Source organism: Hemiscyllium ocellatum, chromosome 25 (genome assembly GCF_020745735.1).
Source record: "Hemiscyllium ocellatum isolate sHemOce1 chromosome 25, sHemOce1.pat.X.cur, whole genome shotgun sequence".
NCBI classification, from domain to species: Eukaryota; Metazoa; Chordata; class Chondrichthyes; order Orectolobiformes; family Hemiscylliidae; genus Hemiscyllium; species Hemiscyllium ocellatum.
The window spans coordinates 20,961,336-20,981,882 of NC_083425.1; the positions used below are offsets into that span (position 1 = coordinate 20,961,336).

A 20,547-nucleotide genomic window follows, 5' to 3' on the forward strand; every position below is an offset into this window, starting at 1 on the left:
CATTCCTTCCTATCTTTGTAATTTCCTTCAGCTCCTCTGAGACACTGTGTACCTCTAACCCAGCTTCTTGAGAATTTCTGATTTGAACATTTGTATCTATACTTTAATTTCAATCACTATTTTACCTCCTCTTTTCAAGCCAGTACTGTCCTCTTACATTCAATGAATGAAAATAAAGATATGCGCTGCTGGCAAAGTCAGCATTTATTACCCATCCATTGTGGACCTTTAAAGTGTGCAGCCCATCTGATGTAAACACATCCCAAAGTGCTTTAGGGAGATCCAGGTTTTGTCCCAGCAACAGTGAAGCTTTGATTTATAGACCCAGATTCAGACTGTCATGGTGGTGAATCTGCAAGTGGTGATGTTCCGCTATCTTTGTCCCTCTAGGTTGTAGAGGCTACAGGTTTGGAAGATGCTGTTTAAGGAACCCTGGTGAGTGGCCAAATACAGTTTGATGACAGTATACATTGTTGCCACTGTGCAGGAAGTTAAAAATCGCACAACACCAGGTTGTAGTCCAACAGGTCTATTTGGAAGTACAAGCTTTTGGAACACTAGCTATCCTGATGAAAGAGAAAGCTTGTACTTCCAAATAAACCCGTTGGACCAAAACGTGGTGTTGTGTAATTTTTCACTTTATCCACCCCAGTCCAACACTGGCACCTCCATATCATGACTGCACAAGAAGGCAGTGAACGTTTAAGCTGTGGAGGGGCTGTTAATTAAGCAAGCTGTTTTGTCTTAGATTGCAGTAAGCTTCTTGAGTGTTGTGCGAGTTGCACTCATCCAGGATTAGTGGAGAGTAGTCCATCACTCTCCGGACTTGTACCTGTAGATGTTGGAGAGGCTTAAAGGAGTTAGGAGGTGAGTTACTCATTGCCGAATTCCCAGTCTCTGACCTGCTGGCTGGATGCAGGCTAGCTTTAAACACTGCAGAGTAACTTAAATTGATGCTAGCCACACCTAATACTGGCTCCCTGTTCCAGTCCCAACCAACCAACAGTGTGGTTTGCATTGGCTGAACATTGAAAGTATTCAGAACAGAAGGTTGCATGAAGTTGGCATGCTGCTTGCATGGCAGTCAATGGACATAGGTTAACTGAGCATCATGCTCTCTGCAATTAAGATTCCAGGGTTACGTTATTTTATCAAACTGGGGGTTAATTTCTTCAGAACTTCCCCTACACCACTGTTTTACATGTACAATCCTTGTTACTGAAGAACACAACCTAGAAGAAAAGTACTTACAACAAATGTTGGCCTATTAAAAGCTTAGTAAATGGTCACTTATAAACCACTTTAATCTCCATTTAACAGCTTCTGATGTCAGCAGATCATTCAACTGAATTATAGGCTTGTAATTTGTCTCAAACCTCAGTGCTGATCACAAATACAGAAATTTCTGGAAAAGTTCAGCACCTGTGGAGAGAAATCAGAGTTAACAGTTTGTGCCCAGTGACCCTTCCTCAGAACACTCTCATTGGACCTGAAACATTTACTCTGATTTCTCTGCAGAGCTGCACCTAGGCCTGCTGAGCTTTTCCAGAGATTTCTGTTTTTGTTTCTGATTTCCAGCATCTGCAGTTCTTTCGGGTTTTCTTTAGTATTTAACTCACTACTGTTTATCTAGATTCTTTGAAAGGTAAATAATGGAAATAAAATCTCCATCCAATTTAAAAGGTCTCATTAGAATTTTACAGCTCATGGCTTATTATCTGCTCAGTTAGCAGAACTCAGTCAGGGCATCAGTAGAGACACAAGTGGCCATTGCGTCTTTAGTGAAGAAGAATTAGATGGAGTTAATGCTAATTATCTAGACATTAAGTGATTAAAAAGGTCAGAGAGTTGTGAAGCTACCCATAAAAAATATAAGTCTTGCCTTTTACAGCACCTTTCATGACCATCCTGCATGATTGTTGTGATTTGTAGCTAGTGTTGTGCTAAGTCCCTATCTTGGGGCCAGAGACCCGACATCAAGTTCTTTCTAAGATCATAAGACCTGAGAAACAGGAACAGGAGTAGGCCATTCGGCTCTTGATCAAGCTCTGCCATTCAATAAGACTATGACTGATCTGACATTCCTCACATCCACTTTCATGCCCCTTTATTCCCCTACTGATCTAGAATCTATTTATCTCAACCTTAAATATACACAAGAACTCTGCATCCCCCACGTCTACACTTTTCTGTGGCAAGGTGTTCCAAATGGTCTCAATTGTCTGAGAGAAGAAATTCCTCCTCATCTCAATCTTAAATTGATTCCTTTTTATACCGAGACTATGCCCTCTGGTCTGTGACTCTCCCATGGGGGGAAAATCTCTTCTTAACATTTACCCTGTCAAGCCCCTTAAGAGTCCAACATGTTTAAATGAGATCATCATTTTCCATTTTCTAAGTTTTAATAACACTGAACTGACAAGTGGTGGTCAACAACATTCTTGAATTTAAAAACAGGCATAACTGAGAAAACATGCATAAAAGAGTGAGCTATCGTTAAGACAGCCATATTTTAACTACATTACCTTTGTACATCAGAATCCCTTGGACAAGGTAGGCATGGAGGAATGTTGTACCCAGGATCATCAGTGCAACCCATATCATTACTGTAAGGTATTCCAAAATAGTAGTCAAAGCCTGTAACAAACAAAAACAGAGTTATCTAAAAACTAGAGCTGAAAATGTGTTGCTGGAAACGCGCAGGAGGTCAGGCTTATGCCCGAAACATCGATTCTCTTGCTCCTTTGATGCTGCCTGACCTCCTGCGCTTTTCCAGCAACACATTTTTTCAGCTCTGATCTCCAGCATCTGCAGTTCTCACTTTCTCCTTATCTAAAATCTAACCTTGCTTTATACTGCTTCAACAGTGATGGTGTCTAAGACTGTTCCATTTGTTTTGCTAGTGTTTCACTGATATCACATTTCCCAAATATGTCTTTGGAAAACTGTCTTCATATTTCTAGTCAATTACCTTGGTTCAGACATTTCTCTTTTGTTTTGTTCCCCACCGCCTCACCCTTTTTATTTATTTTATTTCAGATTTCCAGGACCCATCATATTTTACTTTGATATCCTTGGATTGATGTAATTGGCTCAAAGATCAAGACGCTAGAAGGAACCTTTGGGCATGATTAATTTTATTTTGTCAGAAATTAACAGACACAAACTATCAATGGGAAGATTATCGGTCGTAAACTGAATAAGCACAAGGTCAATTTGGATTACCAAGGCTGTCAATAATGAACTACAGATAAGATTTTAGTTACAAGTCAACTCCATGCTCCAGATGAAATATCTTGCAAACAAACACATAGAATGCTTGAAAAAAACTCAGCAGGTCTGTTGGCATCCGTGGGCAGAGAAACAGAATTAATGATTCGAGTCCATTATGACTTCTTCAGAACTGAAAGGTGTTAGAAAATGTTTTGCATTGTACTTTTGAGAGGTAGAAGCCCAGTGCAAAAGACAAAGTGATTGTTAATGGTGGAGATAAAGAAAATGAGATGTGAACTGGGTGTAAGTTAGGATGTGAAAGGCAGGGAATGATCCTCTATACTAAGAGCAAAGTAAACAAGATATAAGAAAGGAGGAAGGAGGGAAGGGAATGTAAGAAAAATGGAGAATAGATATAATGGTTTCTGAAGTTATGGAATTCAATATTAGAAGCGTAAGGCTGTAAAGTGCCTAAACAGAAAATGAGGTGTTGTTCCTTGAGCTTGCATTGTACTTCATTGGAACACTGTAACAGGCCCAGGACAGAAATAAGTTAAAAATCACACAACACTAGGTCATAGTCCAACAGGTTTATTTGGAAGCACTAGCTTTTGGAGCGCTGCTCCTTCATCAGGTGGTTGTAGAGAATAAGATTGTAAGACACAGAATTTATAGCAAAAGTTTACACTGTGATGTAACTGAAATTATATATTGAAAAAAACCTGGATTGATTGTTAAGTCTCTCTTTTTTTAGAATGATAACGTTGGTTTCAGTTCTTCCATATGTAAATCATAAAACTTTTTTTTAAAAAGTTACATTCTCAAGTGAACTTTAACAATGGGTGTCATGTTGGCCCAGATAATGTATTGAAGGTGTGAATTTCCATGTGAGGCTGTCTGTGCCACAATGGTCAGACTGATTCTAATCTAAAAGATTTACAGAATCTTACATGGACTCATGCAGTTTTTGAGCAAAGTAAAATGAAATTCTGCAAGTACAAATTCACCGCACAAACTTATATGTATAGGTGTGCATGTGGGTGGATGTATGTGTGTTTGGGGTTGGATGTTATGAATGTCTGTGAGAGATCTTATGTGAGTGAAAAGCAGTATAAGTCTGTGAGAATGTATTATGGGAATGTATGTGTGAGCGTGTGAGAGAGAGTCTGTGTGTGTGTGTGTATGCGTGATCACACGTGTGTGTAGGAGTGTCCATCTGTCTGTGAATGTCCATCTGCTTGTGTGTATGTGTAGTGCAATAGGGTCACCTGTAGTGTGACATGAACCCAAGGTCCCAGTTAAGGCCATCCCCATGGGTACCAAACTTGGCTATCAGCCTTTGCTCGGCCACTTTATGTTGTTTCCTGTCCCGAAGTCCGCCTTGGAGGACGATCACCTGAAGGTCCGAGGATGAATATCCCGCACTATTGAAGTGTTCTCCGACTGGGAGGGAACGCCCCTGTCAGTTGATTGCTGTGCGGTGTCCATTCATCTGTTGACATAGCCTCTGCTTGGTCTTGCCAATGTACTATGCCTCAGGGCATCCTTGCCTGCAGTGTATGAGATTGACAACGTCGGCTGCCTTGCGTGAGTACCTACCACGTACATGGTGGGAGATGTCCCCACACGTAATGTTGGTATCCGTGTCAACATTCTGACACATCTTGCGGCATCTACCGTGACAAGGTTGTACGGTAACATCCTGAAAGCTGGGCAGTTTGCTACTGATCTGTTTGAGGTTTGGTGGTTATTTAAAACAGAGAAGTGGAGGTGTGGGGAAGGTCTTGGTGAGTTGCTCATTTTCATTGATAATGTGTTGCAGGCTGTGAAGACCATGGCATAGTTGTTTGGTTCCTGGGAAGTACTGGACAACGAAGGGTACCCTGTCGGTTGCAACTTGCGTCTGTCTCCTGAGAAGGTCATTATGGTTCCTTGCTGTGGCACTTTGGAACTAGCAGCCGATGAGTTGAGCATTGTACCTCTTTCTTATGAGGGCATCCCTGAGTACTTCCAAGTGCCCATCACGTTCCTCCTCATCTGAACAGATCCTTTGTATGCGTAGGACTTGTCCATAGGGGATGGCTGTTTTAGTATGTTTTGAGTGGAAGCTGGAGAAGTGTAGCATCGTGAGGTTATCCACGGGTTTGTGGTAGAGTGAGGTGCTAAGGTGCCAACTTTATTGGAGATGCATGTGTCCAAGAATGAGACAGATAGTATAGAATAGTCCATGGTGAATTTGATGGTGGGTTGAAACTTGTTGATAACGCTATGTAGTTTTTGTCAATTACGCCTCTCCATGGGTCCAGACAGAAATGTTAGCATGACAGCAACATGGTTTATTGAAATGATGAGCAACTGGAACACCAGGGTCATTCCTACAAACAGAGGTGGGGTATTCCACAAAGTAGTCACCTAGTCTGTGTTCGGTCTCACCAATGTAAAGGAGACCAGACTGTAAGCTACATTGGAAGAAATACAGAGGAACATTGCTTCACCTGGAAGGTGTGTCTGGATCCTTGGATTTCAGGAAGAAGGAAGTGAATGGGCAAGTTAGTTGGATAGGAAGGTGCTGTGGAAGACTAAGAAAGTGTTAGGAGTGATGGAGGAGTGGATCGGCAGAGAGAAACGGTCCCTGCAGAATGCTGTCAGCGGAGGGGAAGGGAAGATGTGTTTAGTGGTGGCATTCTGCTAATGTTGGCAGAAATGACAGCAGATGATCTGTTGAATGTAGACACCGATGAATGAAAAGTAAGGACGGGGGAAATCCCCATTGGTTTTCTCGGAAGGAGGAGAAGGTAAGGGGAAGATCATGAGAGATGGGTCAGATGTAGCTAAAGGCTACACCAACCATAATGGGGGTGGTAAATCATCTTCCACCTGGGAACCCTCTAACCACAAGGTATGAATTCAGATTTCTCCAGTTTCCTCATTTCCCCTCCCCCCACCTTGTCTCAGTCGGTTCCCTCAACTCAGCACCGCCCTCCTAACCTGCAATCTCCTTACTGACCTCTCCGCCCCCACCCCACTCCGGCCTATCACCCTCACCTTGACCTCCTTCCACCTATCCCACCTCCATCGCCCCTCACCCAAGTCCCTCCTCCCTACCTTTTATCTTAGCCTGCTTGGCTACTCTCTCTCATTCCTGATGAAGGGCTTATGCTCGAAACGTCGAATTCCCTATTCCTGAGATGCTGCCTAACCTGCTGTGCTTTAACCAGCAACACATTTTCAGCTGTGATCTCCAGCATCTGCAGACCTCATTTTTTACTAGTGGTAAATGATTAAAAAAAAAGTACCTAGGAAAATTGGTCATCATGCCTTTTGTCTTCTAAGGGGAAATGTTAAGCTAATTCCAACAGCAAGATACTGAAAAGACTGATGTCAAACCAATTTTACTTGCCACAGAAGTCAGTGGGTTAGATTAAACAAAAGCTGGAAAAAAAACTGCAACATGAGGCAGATTTTGAGGAAGATTTGAAAGGAGGAGAAGGCTATGAAGGGATTTGTGCAGAATCTCCTTCAGCCACCTTTCCAATTTCTTCTCATTTGTGCATCATCAAGGTTCAGTATGATAGTTTCTTCAAGTGTAATCCATAGGCAGGAATACCTTAATCTTCCCACTTCATTCAAGTGTGATTTTAAATCTTTGAGCAAGCAAATCAGAGTCATAACAGGATCATATCAACAAACTGCAGTGTCTAACTATCACAGCAGATTGGGGGTGGCACGGTGGCACAGTGGTTAGCACTGCTGCCTCACAGCGCCAGGGACCTGGGTTCAATTCCCGCCTCAGGCGACTGACTGTGTGGAGTTTGCACGTTGTCTGCGTGGGTTTCCTCCGGGTGCTCCGGTTTCCTCCCACAATCCAAAGATGTGCAGATCAGGTGAATTGGCAATGCTAAATTGCCCGTAGTGTTAGGTAAGGGGTATATGTAGGGGTATGGGTGGGTTGCGCTTTGGCGGGTCGGTGTGGACTTGTTGGGCCGAAGGGCCTGTTTCCACACTGTAAGTAATCTAATTTGGCTGCATCTCTCTGCCCTGTTTCTTTTTCTCATATCACCTCTACATCACTCAAAAACAGGAAGCTTTCTAAAGGAAAATCTAACTTTTTACTACTAAGTTCAGGGGAGCAATTGCTAATACTAAGGATGAAATTTTCATTTTTAATTTAAAAAGAATATAGGACTTTATTCAACAGATTGATGAATTAGTCATAATCTCGATATAAATTTTATACAAGTTCCAAGTACTTTGCCGGATGTTAGCGGCTGGTTGCTTACTTTACACATGAAACATTACTTAAATAAGCAATAGATTCACACTTCCTGTCCTCCATGTAGTGCTTTCATTAGTCATCATGACTTCCTATAAGACAGCAAGGTTGAATTTAAATAAGCTAACTGTAAACTTGATTCAACTTTTCCATACTTCGTGGAGGTGCACTATTTGTCATCACCACATCCCAAGAATTTTAAAAGCGATCTATTTGAAAGCAGGCACAGTCATTAATAACTTCCTTGTTCTGAATATATTGCCACTGAGTTCTACTCTCTTTGTGTTGTATGCAAATTGGTATCTCAGCACATTCCCTTAATGGCTCATGGTGACAGATACAATGATCGTTATACATTGCAGATTTTTCTGTTGCTTATGCAACACTTAGGAAAAGCTGAGTTCCCATTTTGTGTTGGAAGATAGTTGCTTGTGCTTGAAATGCAACCGGTTAGAAATTAATCATCTATTTTTCAAACAAAAAGAGGATTTTCTGCAAAACTTCAATGCTATGAATCACAAATCTTGAACATGATACATTAATTCACTTATCTGTTATAGAGTCATAGAGTTATGTTACATAGAAACAGACCAACCAATCCACGCCAACCATGTTCCCAAACTTAAACTAGTTCCACCTGCCTGCACTTGGCTCATAATCCCTCCAAATCTTCCTATTCCTGTACTTATCCAAATGTCTTTTAAAAGTTGTAACTATACCTGCGTCCATTACTTTTTCTGGCAGTTCATTCCACACACTAATCATTCCCTGTGTAAAAAAAGTTGCACTTCATGTCATTTTAAAATCTTTATCCTCTCACCTTAAAAATATGCCCTCTCAGTTTGAACTCCACCACTCTGGGGAAAAGACTTTGGCTATTCAACTTATCTATGTCCATACAGATTTTATAAACTCTATAAGGTAACTCCTTAATCACCTACACTTCAATGAAAAATGTCTCAACCTATCTTTTTAACTCAAACCCTTCATTCCTAGCAACATCCATGTAACTGTTTTCTAAACCCTCTCCAATTTAATAACATCCTTCCCCAAGAGGTCGACCAGAACTAGATATACTACTTATTAAATAGCATCAAAATCACATATGGTTTACAAAATTAAATAAAATTCAACTTTGTACTCAAGTTCTGACAGAGGTTTCCTTACCACGAAAATTTGGATGGTAATAACCATGATGTCCAAGATGCCATTTACCTGAGCAAAAGAGGAAAGTGTACATGAAAGTTTTATTTACAAGTTACGAATTCAGTATATTAATCTTAACTACATTTTAATTTATCAACTTTATATTCTTCAAATACTAGTTACCTATAATGTCCAGTTATTGTTGCAAAATATGTACAGACAAAAGCATTAATTAAAACAAAGTCCAGTGGAATACTTTTATGGTGAAATCTTGTTTTCCATGACAATATTTGCTGCATTGGATATAGGCTAGTTAACTATTGCTAAAAAAAAGTACAAATTTTCCCCCGATTCCCCTTGATTTCCATTTTGCGAGAGCTCTGAGACAGCATTCAGGCTTAAATCGATAGGCGGCAAGTAACATTTTTAATACTGATGCCAAGCATATCCAACAAGAGAGAAGCTGACTATCTCTTCTTGACATCCAATGGCATTACCATTGCTGAATCTCCTGATATCATCAACCAGGAGTGAGGTTGGGGTGGTTGGTTATAGATCTCAGAATGATGATCAGAAATTTAACTTGACCAGCTACATGGTGCATTTGGTACTACAGCAAAAACAGCAAGTCAGAGGCTGGCAATTCTGCAACAGGCCCAGGCATCCCAAAAGCTTGTCCATCATCTACATGGCACAAATGAGATGTCTAATGGAATTCTCCCTCCATGCCTGGATGAGTGCAGATCAAATAACATTAAAGAAACTCAACATCCAGGTGTTCAATCCATATGATCAGCAACCCCATCTACCATCTAGAAGAATAAGGGTAGCAGATGCATGGGAATATCCAAACCTGCAAGTTCCCCTCTAAGCTATCTATTATCCTAATATGGAACTATACTGCTTTCACTATTACTGGGTCAAAATCGTGGGATGACTTCACTTTGCAACATCAACATACATGTACTTATATCACACAGAGTACAGCGATTCAAGTGATGGCTCACCACCTGGGGAAAATCTCAAAACCAGTTAAGGATAGCCAACTAGTGTTGGCTTTGATTACAATCCCAGGAACCTAAAAAAAGATTCATACAATTCTGTGTCATGACTGGTATGCCTGATCCTGTTCCTGGTAAGCTGTCCCACATTCTTCATTGAACCAGACCTCATTCTTATCTTGACAATAATTTAAGTGAGAGATATGCCAGGTTATGAGGTTATAGATGGTAATTGAATAAAATTCTACTGCTGCCTCATAATGACCAGTTTTAAGTTACTGGATCAGTTCTTATTCTTCTAGATGGTAGATGGGGTTGCTGATCATATGGATTGAACACCTGGACGTTGAGTTTCTTAAATCTTATTTGATCTGCACTCATCCAGGCATGGAGGGAGAATTCCATTAGACATCTCATTTGTGCCATGTAGATGATGGACAAGCTTTTGGGATGCCTGGGCCTGTTGCAGAATTGCCAGCCTCTGACTTGCTGTTTTTGCTGTAGTACCAAATGCACCATGTAGCTGGTCAAGTTAAATTTCTGATCATCATTCTGAGATCTATAACCAACCACCCCAACCTCACTCCTGGTTGATGATATCAGGAGATTCAGCAATGGTAATGCCATTGGATGTCAAGAAGAGAACTACACCATTAAGGACGGTGGTAATGTCAGATAACTTAATGGAGGCTAATTCATTTCCACAAGGATGCCAAAGGGAATGGAGTATAAAAATAGGGAAATTTTGCTTAAACTATATAAGACATCAATCAGATTACACCTGGAATACAGTGAACAGTTTTCCTCCCCTTATCTAAGGAAAGATATACTGACATTGGAGGCAACCCATAAAAGATTCATTCAGTTGATCCTGGATATGGAGGGATTGTTTTCTGAGGAATAGTTCAGAAGGTTGGGCTGGTACTCATTGCTGTTTAAAAGAATGAGAGCCAATCTTATTGAAGCTAAGAGGATTCATAGGAGGCTTGACCAGGTAGATGCAGAGTGGGAGATACCCATTTGTGGGAGAGTCTGGGATCAGAGGGTATAAGCTCCAAACAAGCAGCTGCCAAGTTAAGTCAGAGTTGAGGGTGAATTTCTTCTCTCAGAGGGTAGTATACCTGTGGACTTCTGTACTACAGAAAGATGTAGCAACTGGATCATTATATTCAAGGCTTCAATCGGTGAGCAAATCAAAGGTTATGGGAGAAAAACAATAAAGTTGGGTTGAGCATTATTAGATCACAACAATCTCACTGAATGGCATACAGAGCTGAAAATGTGTTGCTGGTTAAAGCACAGCAGGTTAGGCAGCATCCAAGGAACTGTTCCTTGGATGCTGCCTAACCTGCTGTGCTTTAACCAGCAACACATTTTCAGCTCTGATCTCCAGCATCTGCAGACCTCACTTTTTACTCGAATGGCATACAGACTCTGTTCCTAGACATCATGGCTTTATGAACTCTGCAATGGTCATTTCTAGCAAACCTTCTGGATAGATACCTCCCTGGCAGGTAGACTGCTGAGAGCAAGGCCAAATAGATTTTCACCCATGTAACCACTAGTATCACCCTGAGCAGTCCCATTATGGAAGACATTCAGGACCTGTCCAGATTATCTGTTGTGACATTATTGCTGAGGGGAATTAGTAATTAGTAGGATTTCTTTTCCACGCTGACCTGATATGAGATTTCATGAGGTCCAAAGTCAAAGAGGACTCCGATAGCCATTCCTTTGTGACTGTATAACACAATGCTGCCATCACTGTGACAATCATTTTTCTGGTTTATTAAAGTTAAATTTCACCAGCACCAAATGTGGGATTTGAAGTTTTGCTGCTGAAGCACTGAACAAAAGGTCTTTGTATTTTTAGTCTTTTGTCATTGTTTCATCATAATTATCAATGTGCTAGTATCCACAATTAACACAAATCGACAGGCAGGAACAGACTAGCTTACCCACCAGATCTGCATCACATTCCTAACAGCTGCAGCATCTCGACTAGGAATTTCCAACTCTTCAACCATATAATTTCCTCAAGGTGTTTTAATGCAAGGCCCGATACAGGAGAAAAAAATCCAAATCACATAGGTGACTGAAACTAGTCCAGGAGATCATACAAACGTACAAATCTATAATGAATTGGGAAAGATTGTGAGACTGCGTGAGCTTTAGCAGGTCAAGAAGAATAAGTTGGGTCAGACTCAGCAAGACAGTTTCGAAGGATGAGGGTGGCGATCAATCACAACAAGAAATCTGTTTGAAGATCAGGGTGAGGATTCCTCATTCCCCTGGTTCACAAGCAGGGCTCTAACTTACTTTACATATTAGAGTGATAAACCCAGTCACAGACATACTCTGCTACTCTTCCCTACCAAACTAGGGGAAGGAGCACATTGATTATACATTGTTCTATGTTAAGCAAAACATTATATCAAGGACAATCATAGAGATCTTAAATTACTTCCATAACACCATCACCATGCAAATCCTACCCTAAAACCAAAAAGATATGAAAATACTTTCAATATAGTAGGGTACTGTGTTGTCCTTAAGAATTAAAACAATTAGTGCTTTGGAATACATGAAATACTCTACTATCTTACTGTAAACAAACTGGATTCAGGGACACTTGATAAAAAGTTTATCTCTTTGTATTTTGAAAATCATGTGACCCAATTCCTAAAATTCAAATTTCAAAACAAGGATAGCTCTGTAAAAGCAATAGATGACAGTTGAAAATGTAATCTGCCAGGCATATAGACTTGATCTGTGTTGTATCCTGGTGTTAAACATATGTTGCAAGTGGGATTCTGGGTTAGAGAAAGTAAAGCATTTCTCTATAACAGGCAATCTGTAATTGTGAATGTTTGAAGATAAATTAATTTCAACATTTGGATTCCTTGAGATGCATTTAAAGTATATATTGCTGTTATTCCTTTCGAATGATTGTGAACAACTTTGGGAATTTGGGAATATTGATAAATCTTATTTGCATGCCAATATAAATAATTTGTTAATTACGGTCAGCCACCAGAACTGTCAACGTAAAGTTGTCAGTTTGCTAAGACCAGTAAGTGGATAGGGAACAAGGCCAAAGTTTTTGAAACACTGGCAAAGTGTTTATTTTGGGGAGTTTCATGGAAGGTTCTCTTCATGAGCTCGAGCAAATTCTCACACAATTCTCTGCAGCTTGCCTGATTACGTATGCACCATGCCTTAGTTGTGCCCAGCTTGCTCTATCAGATGCTCAGTAATGACAGAAGTGCTCATCACTGTTGGACCTCCTGGGATTCCTAACCCCCAGCAGATAGTTAAAACTCAGCCATGCACAGTGCATGTAATAGTGGAAGGGATGTAGAAAAGAAAAGCTTCTAAGGGCACACAGGTGACATGAGTGACCCTGCATTACAAATGCAAGTTCACATGCAAAAATGGATTGTTAATTTACACCGTTAACTGCCCACTCATCCATCATTGTAATTTTAGCTACAAGAATGACACAAGTTATCTATTCTTAGCATCATCCTATCTTAGAACACAGTCTAAGGGAGTATTATTCTTTCCCTACTGCACAACACAATGCAATATCTTCTCATGTTCAATGTGGGAGCATCATATGTTGGACAGCCTAAAATGGATGAAAGCGTCAACATTTATTCAACAACAGAAAACGTAAAGAAAGACCAAACAATAAAAACTACAATTGCTTCTGTTGATAAACAAGACCCTTTGCCGTTTGAGCAACAACAAATATACAGTCAATGAAAGATCACTGGTGTCAGTTCCTATCTATTGGAACTGAGAGTCGGTTAAGTCATGTCTAACTTGTTGTACCCACAGTTGTATCACTCTATTATAGCGAAGATGATGATACTCCTGCTCAATGTCCCCATCTTTCTCCTCAGAAGACTGCTGCCACTCTCAAGACTCTTCAGAATTGATCACCTCCCCTCTTTGCCTGCTCCAATTGTGCAGAGCACATCATGCTAGGACTATGGCACACTCTGTCTGGAATGTATTGCAAGGCCTCACCAGACTGATCCAAAAATTGGAACCTCATTTTCATCAGGTCTATCATCTGTTATTCAACAGATCTGGTTGAAGAATGCTTTGTATCTATGCCATGGTTGCAGAGAGTTGCCCATCTCCCAGAACCATCTTTTAAAAGGCATCTGGCCCTTGAAAGGATGTCGGCATAACGTCAGCTCTTAGGGTACTTAATGTGGACTTCCAAGCTATAGTATCAATGATCACAAATCACTTGTACATTGATGGAATGGAACCAAGTTTTAACTGATGAAATCTGCTGCTATGATATAGGGTTCTCGTCGCAATGTGTCTACAGTTTATACAGCACCTGCATTTGGGAGAAGTCAGTTCGGTTGGCAAAGGCTCCTGCCCAGGCTGAAGCACTGATCTTGTCATGGAGAAATGAGACACAGTTTTTTTTTGGTAATTTGATTGGTAACAGCCTTGATACATTTACGGTTTGAGGATTGAGAGATCCTTCATAGGTCCCCAGTGGATCCTTGGAAGCAGCCAGTGTAAATATTTAGTAGAGTTGTCAGCTTGATGGTTACGAGATTAGGATGGCTACCCATCACTTCAAGTTCAGGTCCAACTGCAGCAGTTGATATTGTACTGTGATGGTGTCTCAGGATATTCTCATTCTGTGAAAGTAATTTGCCTCACTCATCTGAGGAAATGGTCTCAAGGACAATAAACTCTGGGCCTCTTGTTTGACCTCCACAACCTGAGGGGTTCATCAGCTGCAGACACTTCATGTGGAGGCTGTTCAGCATCTGCTGGAGACTGCTATTGGCCCTGGGCTTGCTGGCATGTTTGTTCCCCCTCTAGCTCTCTGCGTCTTCGTAGCACTGTAGCCATAGCAACAATGACCTCAACTGTTCCAATGAATCTATGCGGGGAATACTAGATACAGAACAGGTTCTTAGTAATATGAGCAATCAGCATCAGCATTATATGAATAATGATTTAACATTGTCCTCCAAATGGTGGGACATTGAGGACTCCAACAAGGAGGGGGATGGGCCTTTAAATAGGGGAACTTATTCTAATGAATGCAGCAAAAGCCCTCCTACGCAATAGGAGAACGCAAGTACAGCGGGATTACTGAGTCCTTATCCCCCAAACCCCAAATTACCCAAGAAAAACAGCAATGCATAGAACAGTATGATGACAACCACTTACAGATCGAAGTGAACAGTCTAAGTGATCTTGGATTATCTATGTGAAGCTGGCTCACAGATAAGATTTTTAACATCACTTGTGATTACTATTGCTTCACACAAATAACTGATTGAAATAGCTGGTGAGCAGGATCTGTATCCCACACAATTGGATACTGCATGCCTTTCAGATGCAGGATACAATGATTACAAATGTCTTCAACCTGTTTGAGTAATGCAATTGCCTCTTTGAAGGGCATCATGTCGCCTACAAGTAGAGGCTGTATGCTCAGACGGAAAAAAAAAACTTACCCTGCTCACTCTGGGTGTGCTCATAGCTACTTTATTTTCTGTTGTGCATTTACTATTTGCATGAGGAGGGAAGGCAGTGCCTGGCTTAGTGAATCACTGACACAGCCTGGTAATCAGTGAGGAGAGAAATCCCAACACCCCCAAACCTCCAAACACCTTCACTGTACTCCCAATCACCCAACACCCCCAAACCTCCAAACACCTTCATTGTACTCCCAATCACCCAACACCCCGAAACCTCCAAACACCTTAATTGTACTCCCAATCAGTCCCATCAATCAATTCCACATGCTCCCTTACAACTCTTAAGTCTCTAACTCGTCATACCAACCCCCCAACACCTCAATTCTACAATTTAGCCATGTCAACCATTGTGCTACACTATTCCTCTGTCAAAACCAAAGTGGTTGGGAATGTGGAAGTCTCCCTCCCTCCACAGTAACCATGTCCAGCAATGCATATTGTCTTTCACCCTATATTTTGCCCCACATAATTACTGGTCCCTCTGCATCTGAGTATGCTGCCACTAATCCCTACAATTGACCTTCCCAGCTTCCCTAGTACCTCAATGGTCCCTGATAATCCCCCTCATCTTTCATTGGGCCTGTGGTCATCTTCCTGACTGATTTGGATGGACAACCCCTACTGATGTATGAATGGGCCCCTGACTGATCTCTCTGCAGCTCACCATCTGGTTCTCAGCGAATCCCCAGACTAGTTGCATTGGACTCACGGGTTTGCCCATGCCCCCTTTGCTCAGACTGTAGTGATACAGAACCCTTGATCCTGACTAGTCCAAGTGGCAGACTAACTGTGTCCAGGTTTCTGCACTAAGATAGGAAGTTGGCCTTGACTGCCTATGATGGGACCTCCTTACTGATGAGAGGACACTCCCCTTAGACTTTGAGACATCATGATTTGGCTGAAGCATATGCAATGTGTTTACCATATAAACTGCTGGAAAATGCTACTATATAGTAACATGTGCACCCCTTTGACTCATTACTGTTGTTCTTTATTCATTCATGGGATGAGGGTGACACTGGCTTAGTTACTGCAGTTAAGAGGCAACCCCATTTCTGTGGGTCTGGAGTCACATGTAATGCAGGCCAGATAAGAATGGCAGTTCATTCTGTAAAGGGTATTAGTGAATCGGATGTGTTTTTCCAAACAAAAACAATGGATTCACGGTCATGAGGTCCATCTGGCTGACCTTGTTACAATCACTACACCCAGAACCATTGGTTGGGTCTCTGGATTAACAGTCCATCAATAATACATGAAAACAATTGCCTCTCCTGCTGAAAACCACGACAAGTTGTCTGGCTTTGTGCCTGCGCTAAGGCAGGGCTGAGATGCTGTGGGTATCCAAGTAAGTGCAAAGTGAGTGAGCTTAAGCAAGGAGCCTTGAGGTATCTTCTCTAATCCATGAGGTGGAAGCTTGCTCACAGAATGTGCCCTGCCAATAGCATTACAATGAAAGTTTCCTGTTGACCCCAAAGTGCAGCATTGAAGGGGGAATTGTATTCAAAGTGAGTTAGAGATATACCATGATGATGTGGTCAGGTTGGTATATGTCCAATGCCAACCTATGTTGTCTAGATGCTGGTGACCATTGTCCAAGATAAAAGCCAGAGGGCAAGTGGCGAGTTGGAGATGCAAGGTACTCGCTCTGACTTTCAAACCAGGAATTCCCACTGTCTAGTTTCTCCTTGGCACATGGGAGAACAGAAAATTGTTTATAAATGAAGCAAAATTAGTTACTTATGGCATATATATGCATATAAATGGGCCTCTCACTGCTCACTTGCGAGATTTTCAACGCCATTCTACACTTGCTTACAGAATCTGGCATTTCTTGCCAATGTTGGGAATTAAATTTCCCCATTCTTGTCATGTTTTCCTTACTGAATTGCTATTTCCCACGTTGGTCAGGGTCTTGGAAAATTCAGCCCTTAATGTTTGCTGGTGGCAGCTCTGAGTTCTACAGATTCCGATAAATGCTGAGTCAGCTTCTGTACACTGACATCATCTCAAAGGAATGTGGGTTATTTATTAGTGCACTTTAAACAGCTGGATACCTCCTTATAGCATGACTGTTGAATATACTTCCAAAACACACTGCAGGTAAACATAGAACATAGAAAAATACAACACAGTACAGGCCCTTTGGCCCTCGATGTTGCGCCGATCCAAGCCCACCTAACCTACACTAGCCCACTATCCTCCATATGCCTATCCAATGCCCGTTTAAATGCCCATAAAGAGGGAGAGTCCACCACTGCTATTGGCAGGGCATTCCATGAACTCACGACTCGCTGAGTAAAGAATCTACCCCTAACACCTGTCCTATGCCTACCTCCCCTTAATTTAAAGTTATACCCCCTCGTAATAGCTGACTCCATACGTGGAAAAAGGTTGTCATTGTCAACCCTATCTAAACCGCTAATCATCTTGTACACCTCTATCAAGTCACCCCTAAACCTTCTTTGCTCCAACGAAAACAGCCCCAAGTGCCTCAGCCTTTCCTCATACGATCTTCCTACCATACCAGGCAATATCCTGGTAAACCTCCTCTGCACCCGTTCCAGTGCCTCCACATCCTTCCTATAGTATGGCGACCAAAATTGCGCACAATACTCCAGATGAGGCCGCACCAGAGTCTTATACAACTGCAACATGACCTCAGGACTCCGGAACTCAATTCCTCTACCAATAAAAGCCAGTAAAGAGCAGGAAGCATTCAACATTTGCACGTGTAATGTCACAGTCACAAATGTGAAGAGTGCATGCTTATAATCGACTTACTCAACTCAGCAACTGTTGACTAAATAAGGAAAACACAGGTGTTAAAAGTCAGGAGTAACTGTAATTATTCTTTTGCACTTCCTGACGAAGAAAGGTGCTAGATGGCTTACAGGGAGGACTGTTGATTGTTAGCTAATGAAGTCAGTGCTTGCTGGTTAATTCTAAAGATCTCACATGCTAAACTAATGGACAGAAAGTGTTTTTCACAGCAATGTAAATGAAAGTGAATCCTTGCACTCTTCTGCTTTTTACATTTGTGATATCACAAAAATCAGGGTGATATTCTAAATCTAAAGTAAAACTAAGTGACATTTGTCTCTTTCTTCCAATCGTTTGTCTTTGTTTCTGCTGTGATCATAGGCAAGATGGCATTTCCTTTGTGTGATGACACTTACAGTTGCACAGTAGAACAGAGGAGCCATTACATAGGAAAGAAAAATATGAACTAAAACTGTAAATACCAATTACTGCTGTCGAATAATTGGCTTCCTTTAGAACTTCTGCCAGTGTGGTTTCATTCAGCGGCAAGCCAGCGACTGAGCTTATAGCAAAATTATGGGTAACGCCATTCCGTAGCCCCAGGCGCCCTGTCAGCAGAGAAGCCCGAGATGGAGAACAAGTAGAGGCAGCTGCATGGAAGTCCTCAAATCTGTAACAAAAAAGCCAATCTGAACATTTTTGCGAGTATGTTGTAATGTAGCAAGCTGGAAAACTGACCTGCATAATTTCATAGCTGACGATGTCAGTTATATGCATAATAAAGACATAGTCTAGATTAGAGAGGTGCTGGAAAAGCGCAGCAGATCAGGCAGCATCCAAGGCGCAGTAAAATCGACGTTTCGGGCAAAAGCCCTTCATTAGGAATACAGGCAGAGATCCTGAAGGGTGGAGAGATAAATTAGAGGAGGGTGGGGGTGGGAGACTCCCACCCTCCTCTCATTTATCCTCTCATTTATCTCTCCACCCCTCAGGCTCTCTGCCTGTATTTCTGATGAAGGGCTTTTGCCCGAAACATCGATTTTACTGCTCCTTAGATGCTGCCTGAACTGCTGCGCTTTTCCAGCACCTCTCTTATCTAGACTCTGGTTTCCAGCATCTGCAGTCATTGTTTTTACCATAATAAAGGCATAGGAGAAAGTGAGGACTGCAGATGCTGGAGATCAGTTCAGCACCACACTCTCGACTAGTCAAGGCATTGAGTCACACAGCATGAAATAGACGCTTTGGTCCAACCAGTCCATGCTGACTATGTTCTCAAACTAAACTAGTCCTTCAGTTGGCTCATATCCCTCCAAACCTTTCCCATTCATGAACTTATTCAAATGTCTTTTAAACATTGCTACTGTGCCTACCTTGCTGCAAATGTGTTGCTGGTCAAAGCACAGCAGGTTAGGCAGCATCTCAGGAATAGAGAATTCGACGTTTCGAGCATAAGCCCTTCATCAGGAATAAGAGAGAGAGAGCCAAGCCGGCTGAGATAAAAGGTAGGGAGGAGGGACTAGGGGGAGGGGTGATGGAGGTGGGATAGGTGGAAGGAGGTCAAGGTGAGGGTGATAGGCCGGAGTGGGGTGGGGGCGGAGAGGTCAGGAAGAGGATTGCAGGTTAGGAGGGCGGTGCTGAGTTGAGGGAACCGACTGAGACAAGGTGGGGGGAGGGGAAATGAGGAAGCTGGAGAAATCTGAATTCATACCTTGTGGTTGGAGGGTTCCCAGGCGGAAGATGAGGCGCTCCTCCTCCAGCCGTCGTGTAGTTGTGTTCTGCCGGTGGAGGAGTCCAAGGACCTGCATGTCCTCGGTGGAGTGGGAGGGGGAGTTAAAGTGTTGAGCCACGGGGTGATTGGGTTGGTTGGTTCGGGCGGCCCAGAGGTGTTCTCTGAAGCGTTCCGCAAGTAAGCGGCCTGTCTCACCAATATAGAGGAGGTGAGACAGGCCGCTTACTTGCGGAACGCTTCAGAGAACACCTCTGGGCCGCCCGAACCAACCAACCCAATCACCCCGTGGCTCAACACTTTAACTCCCCCTCCCACTCCACCGAGGACATGCAGGTCCTTGGACTCCTCCACCGGCAGAACACAACTACACGACGGCTGGAGGAGGAGCGCCTCATCTTCCGCCTGGGAACCCTCCAACCACAAGGTATGAATTCAGATTTCTCCAGCTTCCTCATTTCCCCTCCCCCCACCTTGTCTCAGTCGGTTCCCTCAACTCAGCACCGCCCTCCTAACCTGCAATCCTCTTCCTGACCTCTCCGCCCCCACCCCACTCCGGCCTATCACCCTCACCTTGACCTCCTTCCACCTATCCCACCTCCATCGCCCCTCCCCCTAGTCCCTCCTCCCTACCTTTTATCTCAGCCGGCTTGGCTCTCTCTCTCTTATTCCTGATGAAGGGCTTATGCTCGAAACGTCGAATTCTCTATTCCTGAGATGCTGCCTAACCTGCTGTGCTTTGACCAGCAACACATTTGCAGCTGTGATCTCCAGCATCTGCAGACCTCATTTTTTACTGTGCCTACCTTCACCACTTCCTCTAGCACACACACAAATCATCCTCTGTGTAAAAAAACTGCCTCTCATGTTCATTTTAACTTTCTCCTCTCAACT

At 42.4% G+C, this 20,547-nt stretch overlaps 1 protein-coding gene across 1 annotated transcript in view; it reads right to left on the bottom strand.

Moving 5' to 3' along the window:
- arsg (arylsulfatase G) overlaps positions 1-20,547 on the bottom strand; it is a 98,156-nt gene that overhangs the window by 40,679 nt on the left and 36,930 nt on the right. Inside the window, exons 3-5 of the mRNA XM_060844495.1 lie at positions 18,407-18,594; positions 8,654-8,701; positions 2,526-2,637 (exon numbers count right to left, since the gene is read on the bottom strand). Coding sequence (XP_060700478.1) covers positions 2,526-2,637; positions 8,654-8,701; positions 18,407-18,594 — 348 coding nt within the window. The remainder of the gene's footprint in view (positions 1-2,525; positions 2,638-8,653; positions 8,702-18,406; positions 18,595-20,547) is intronic.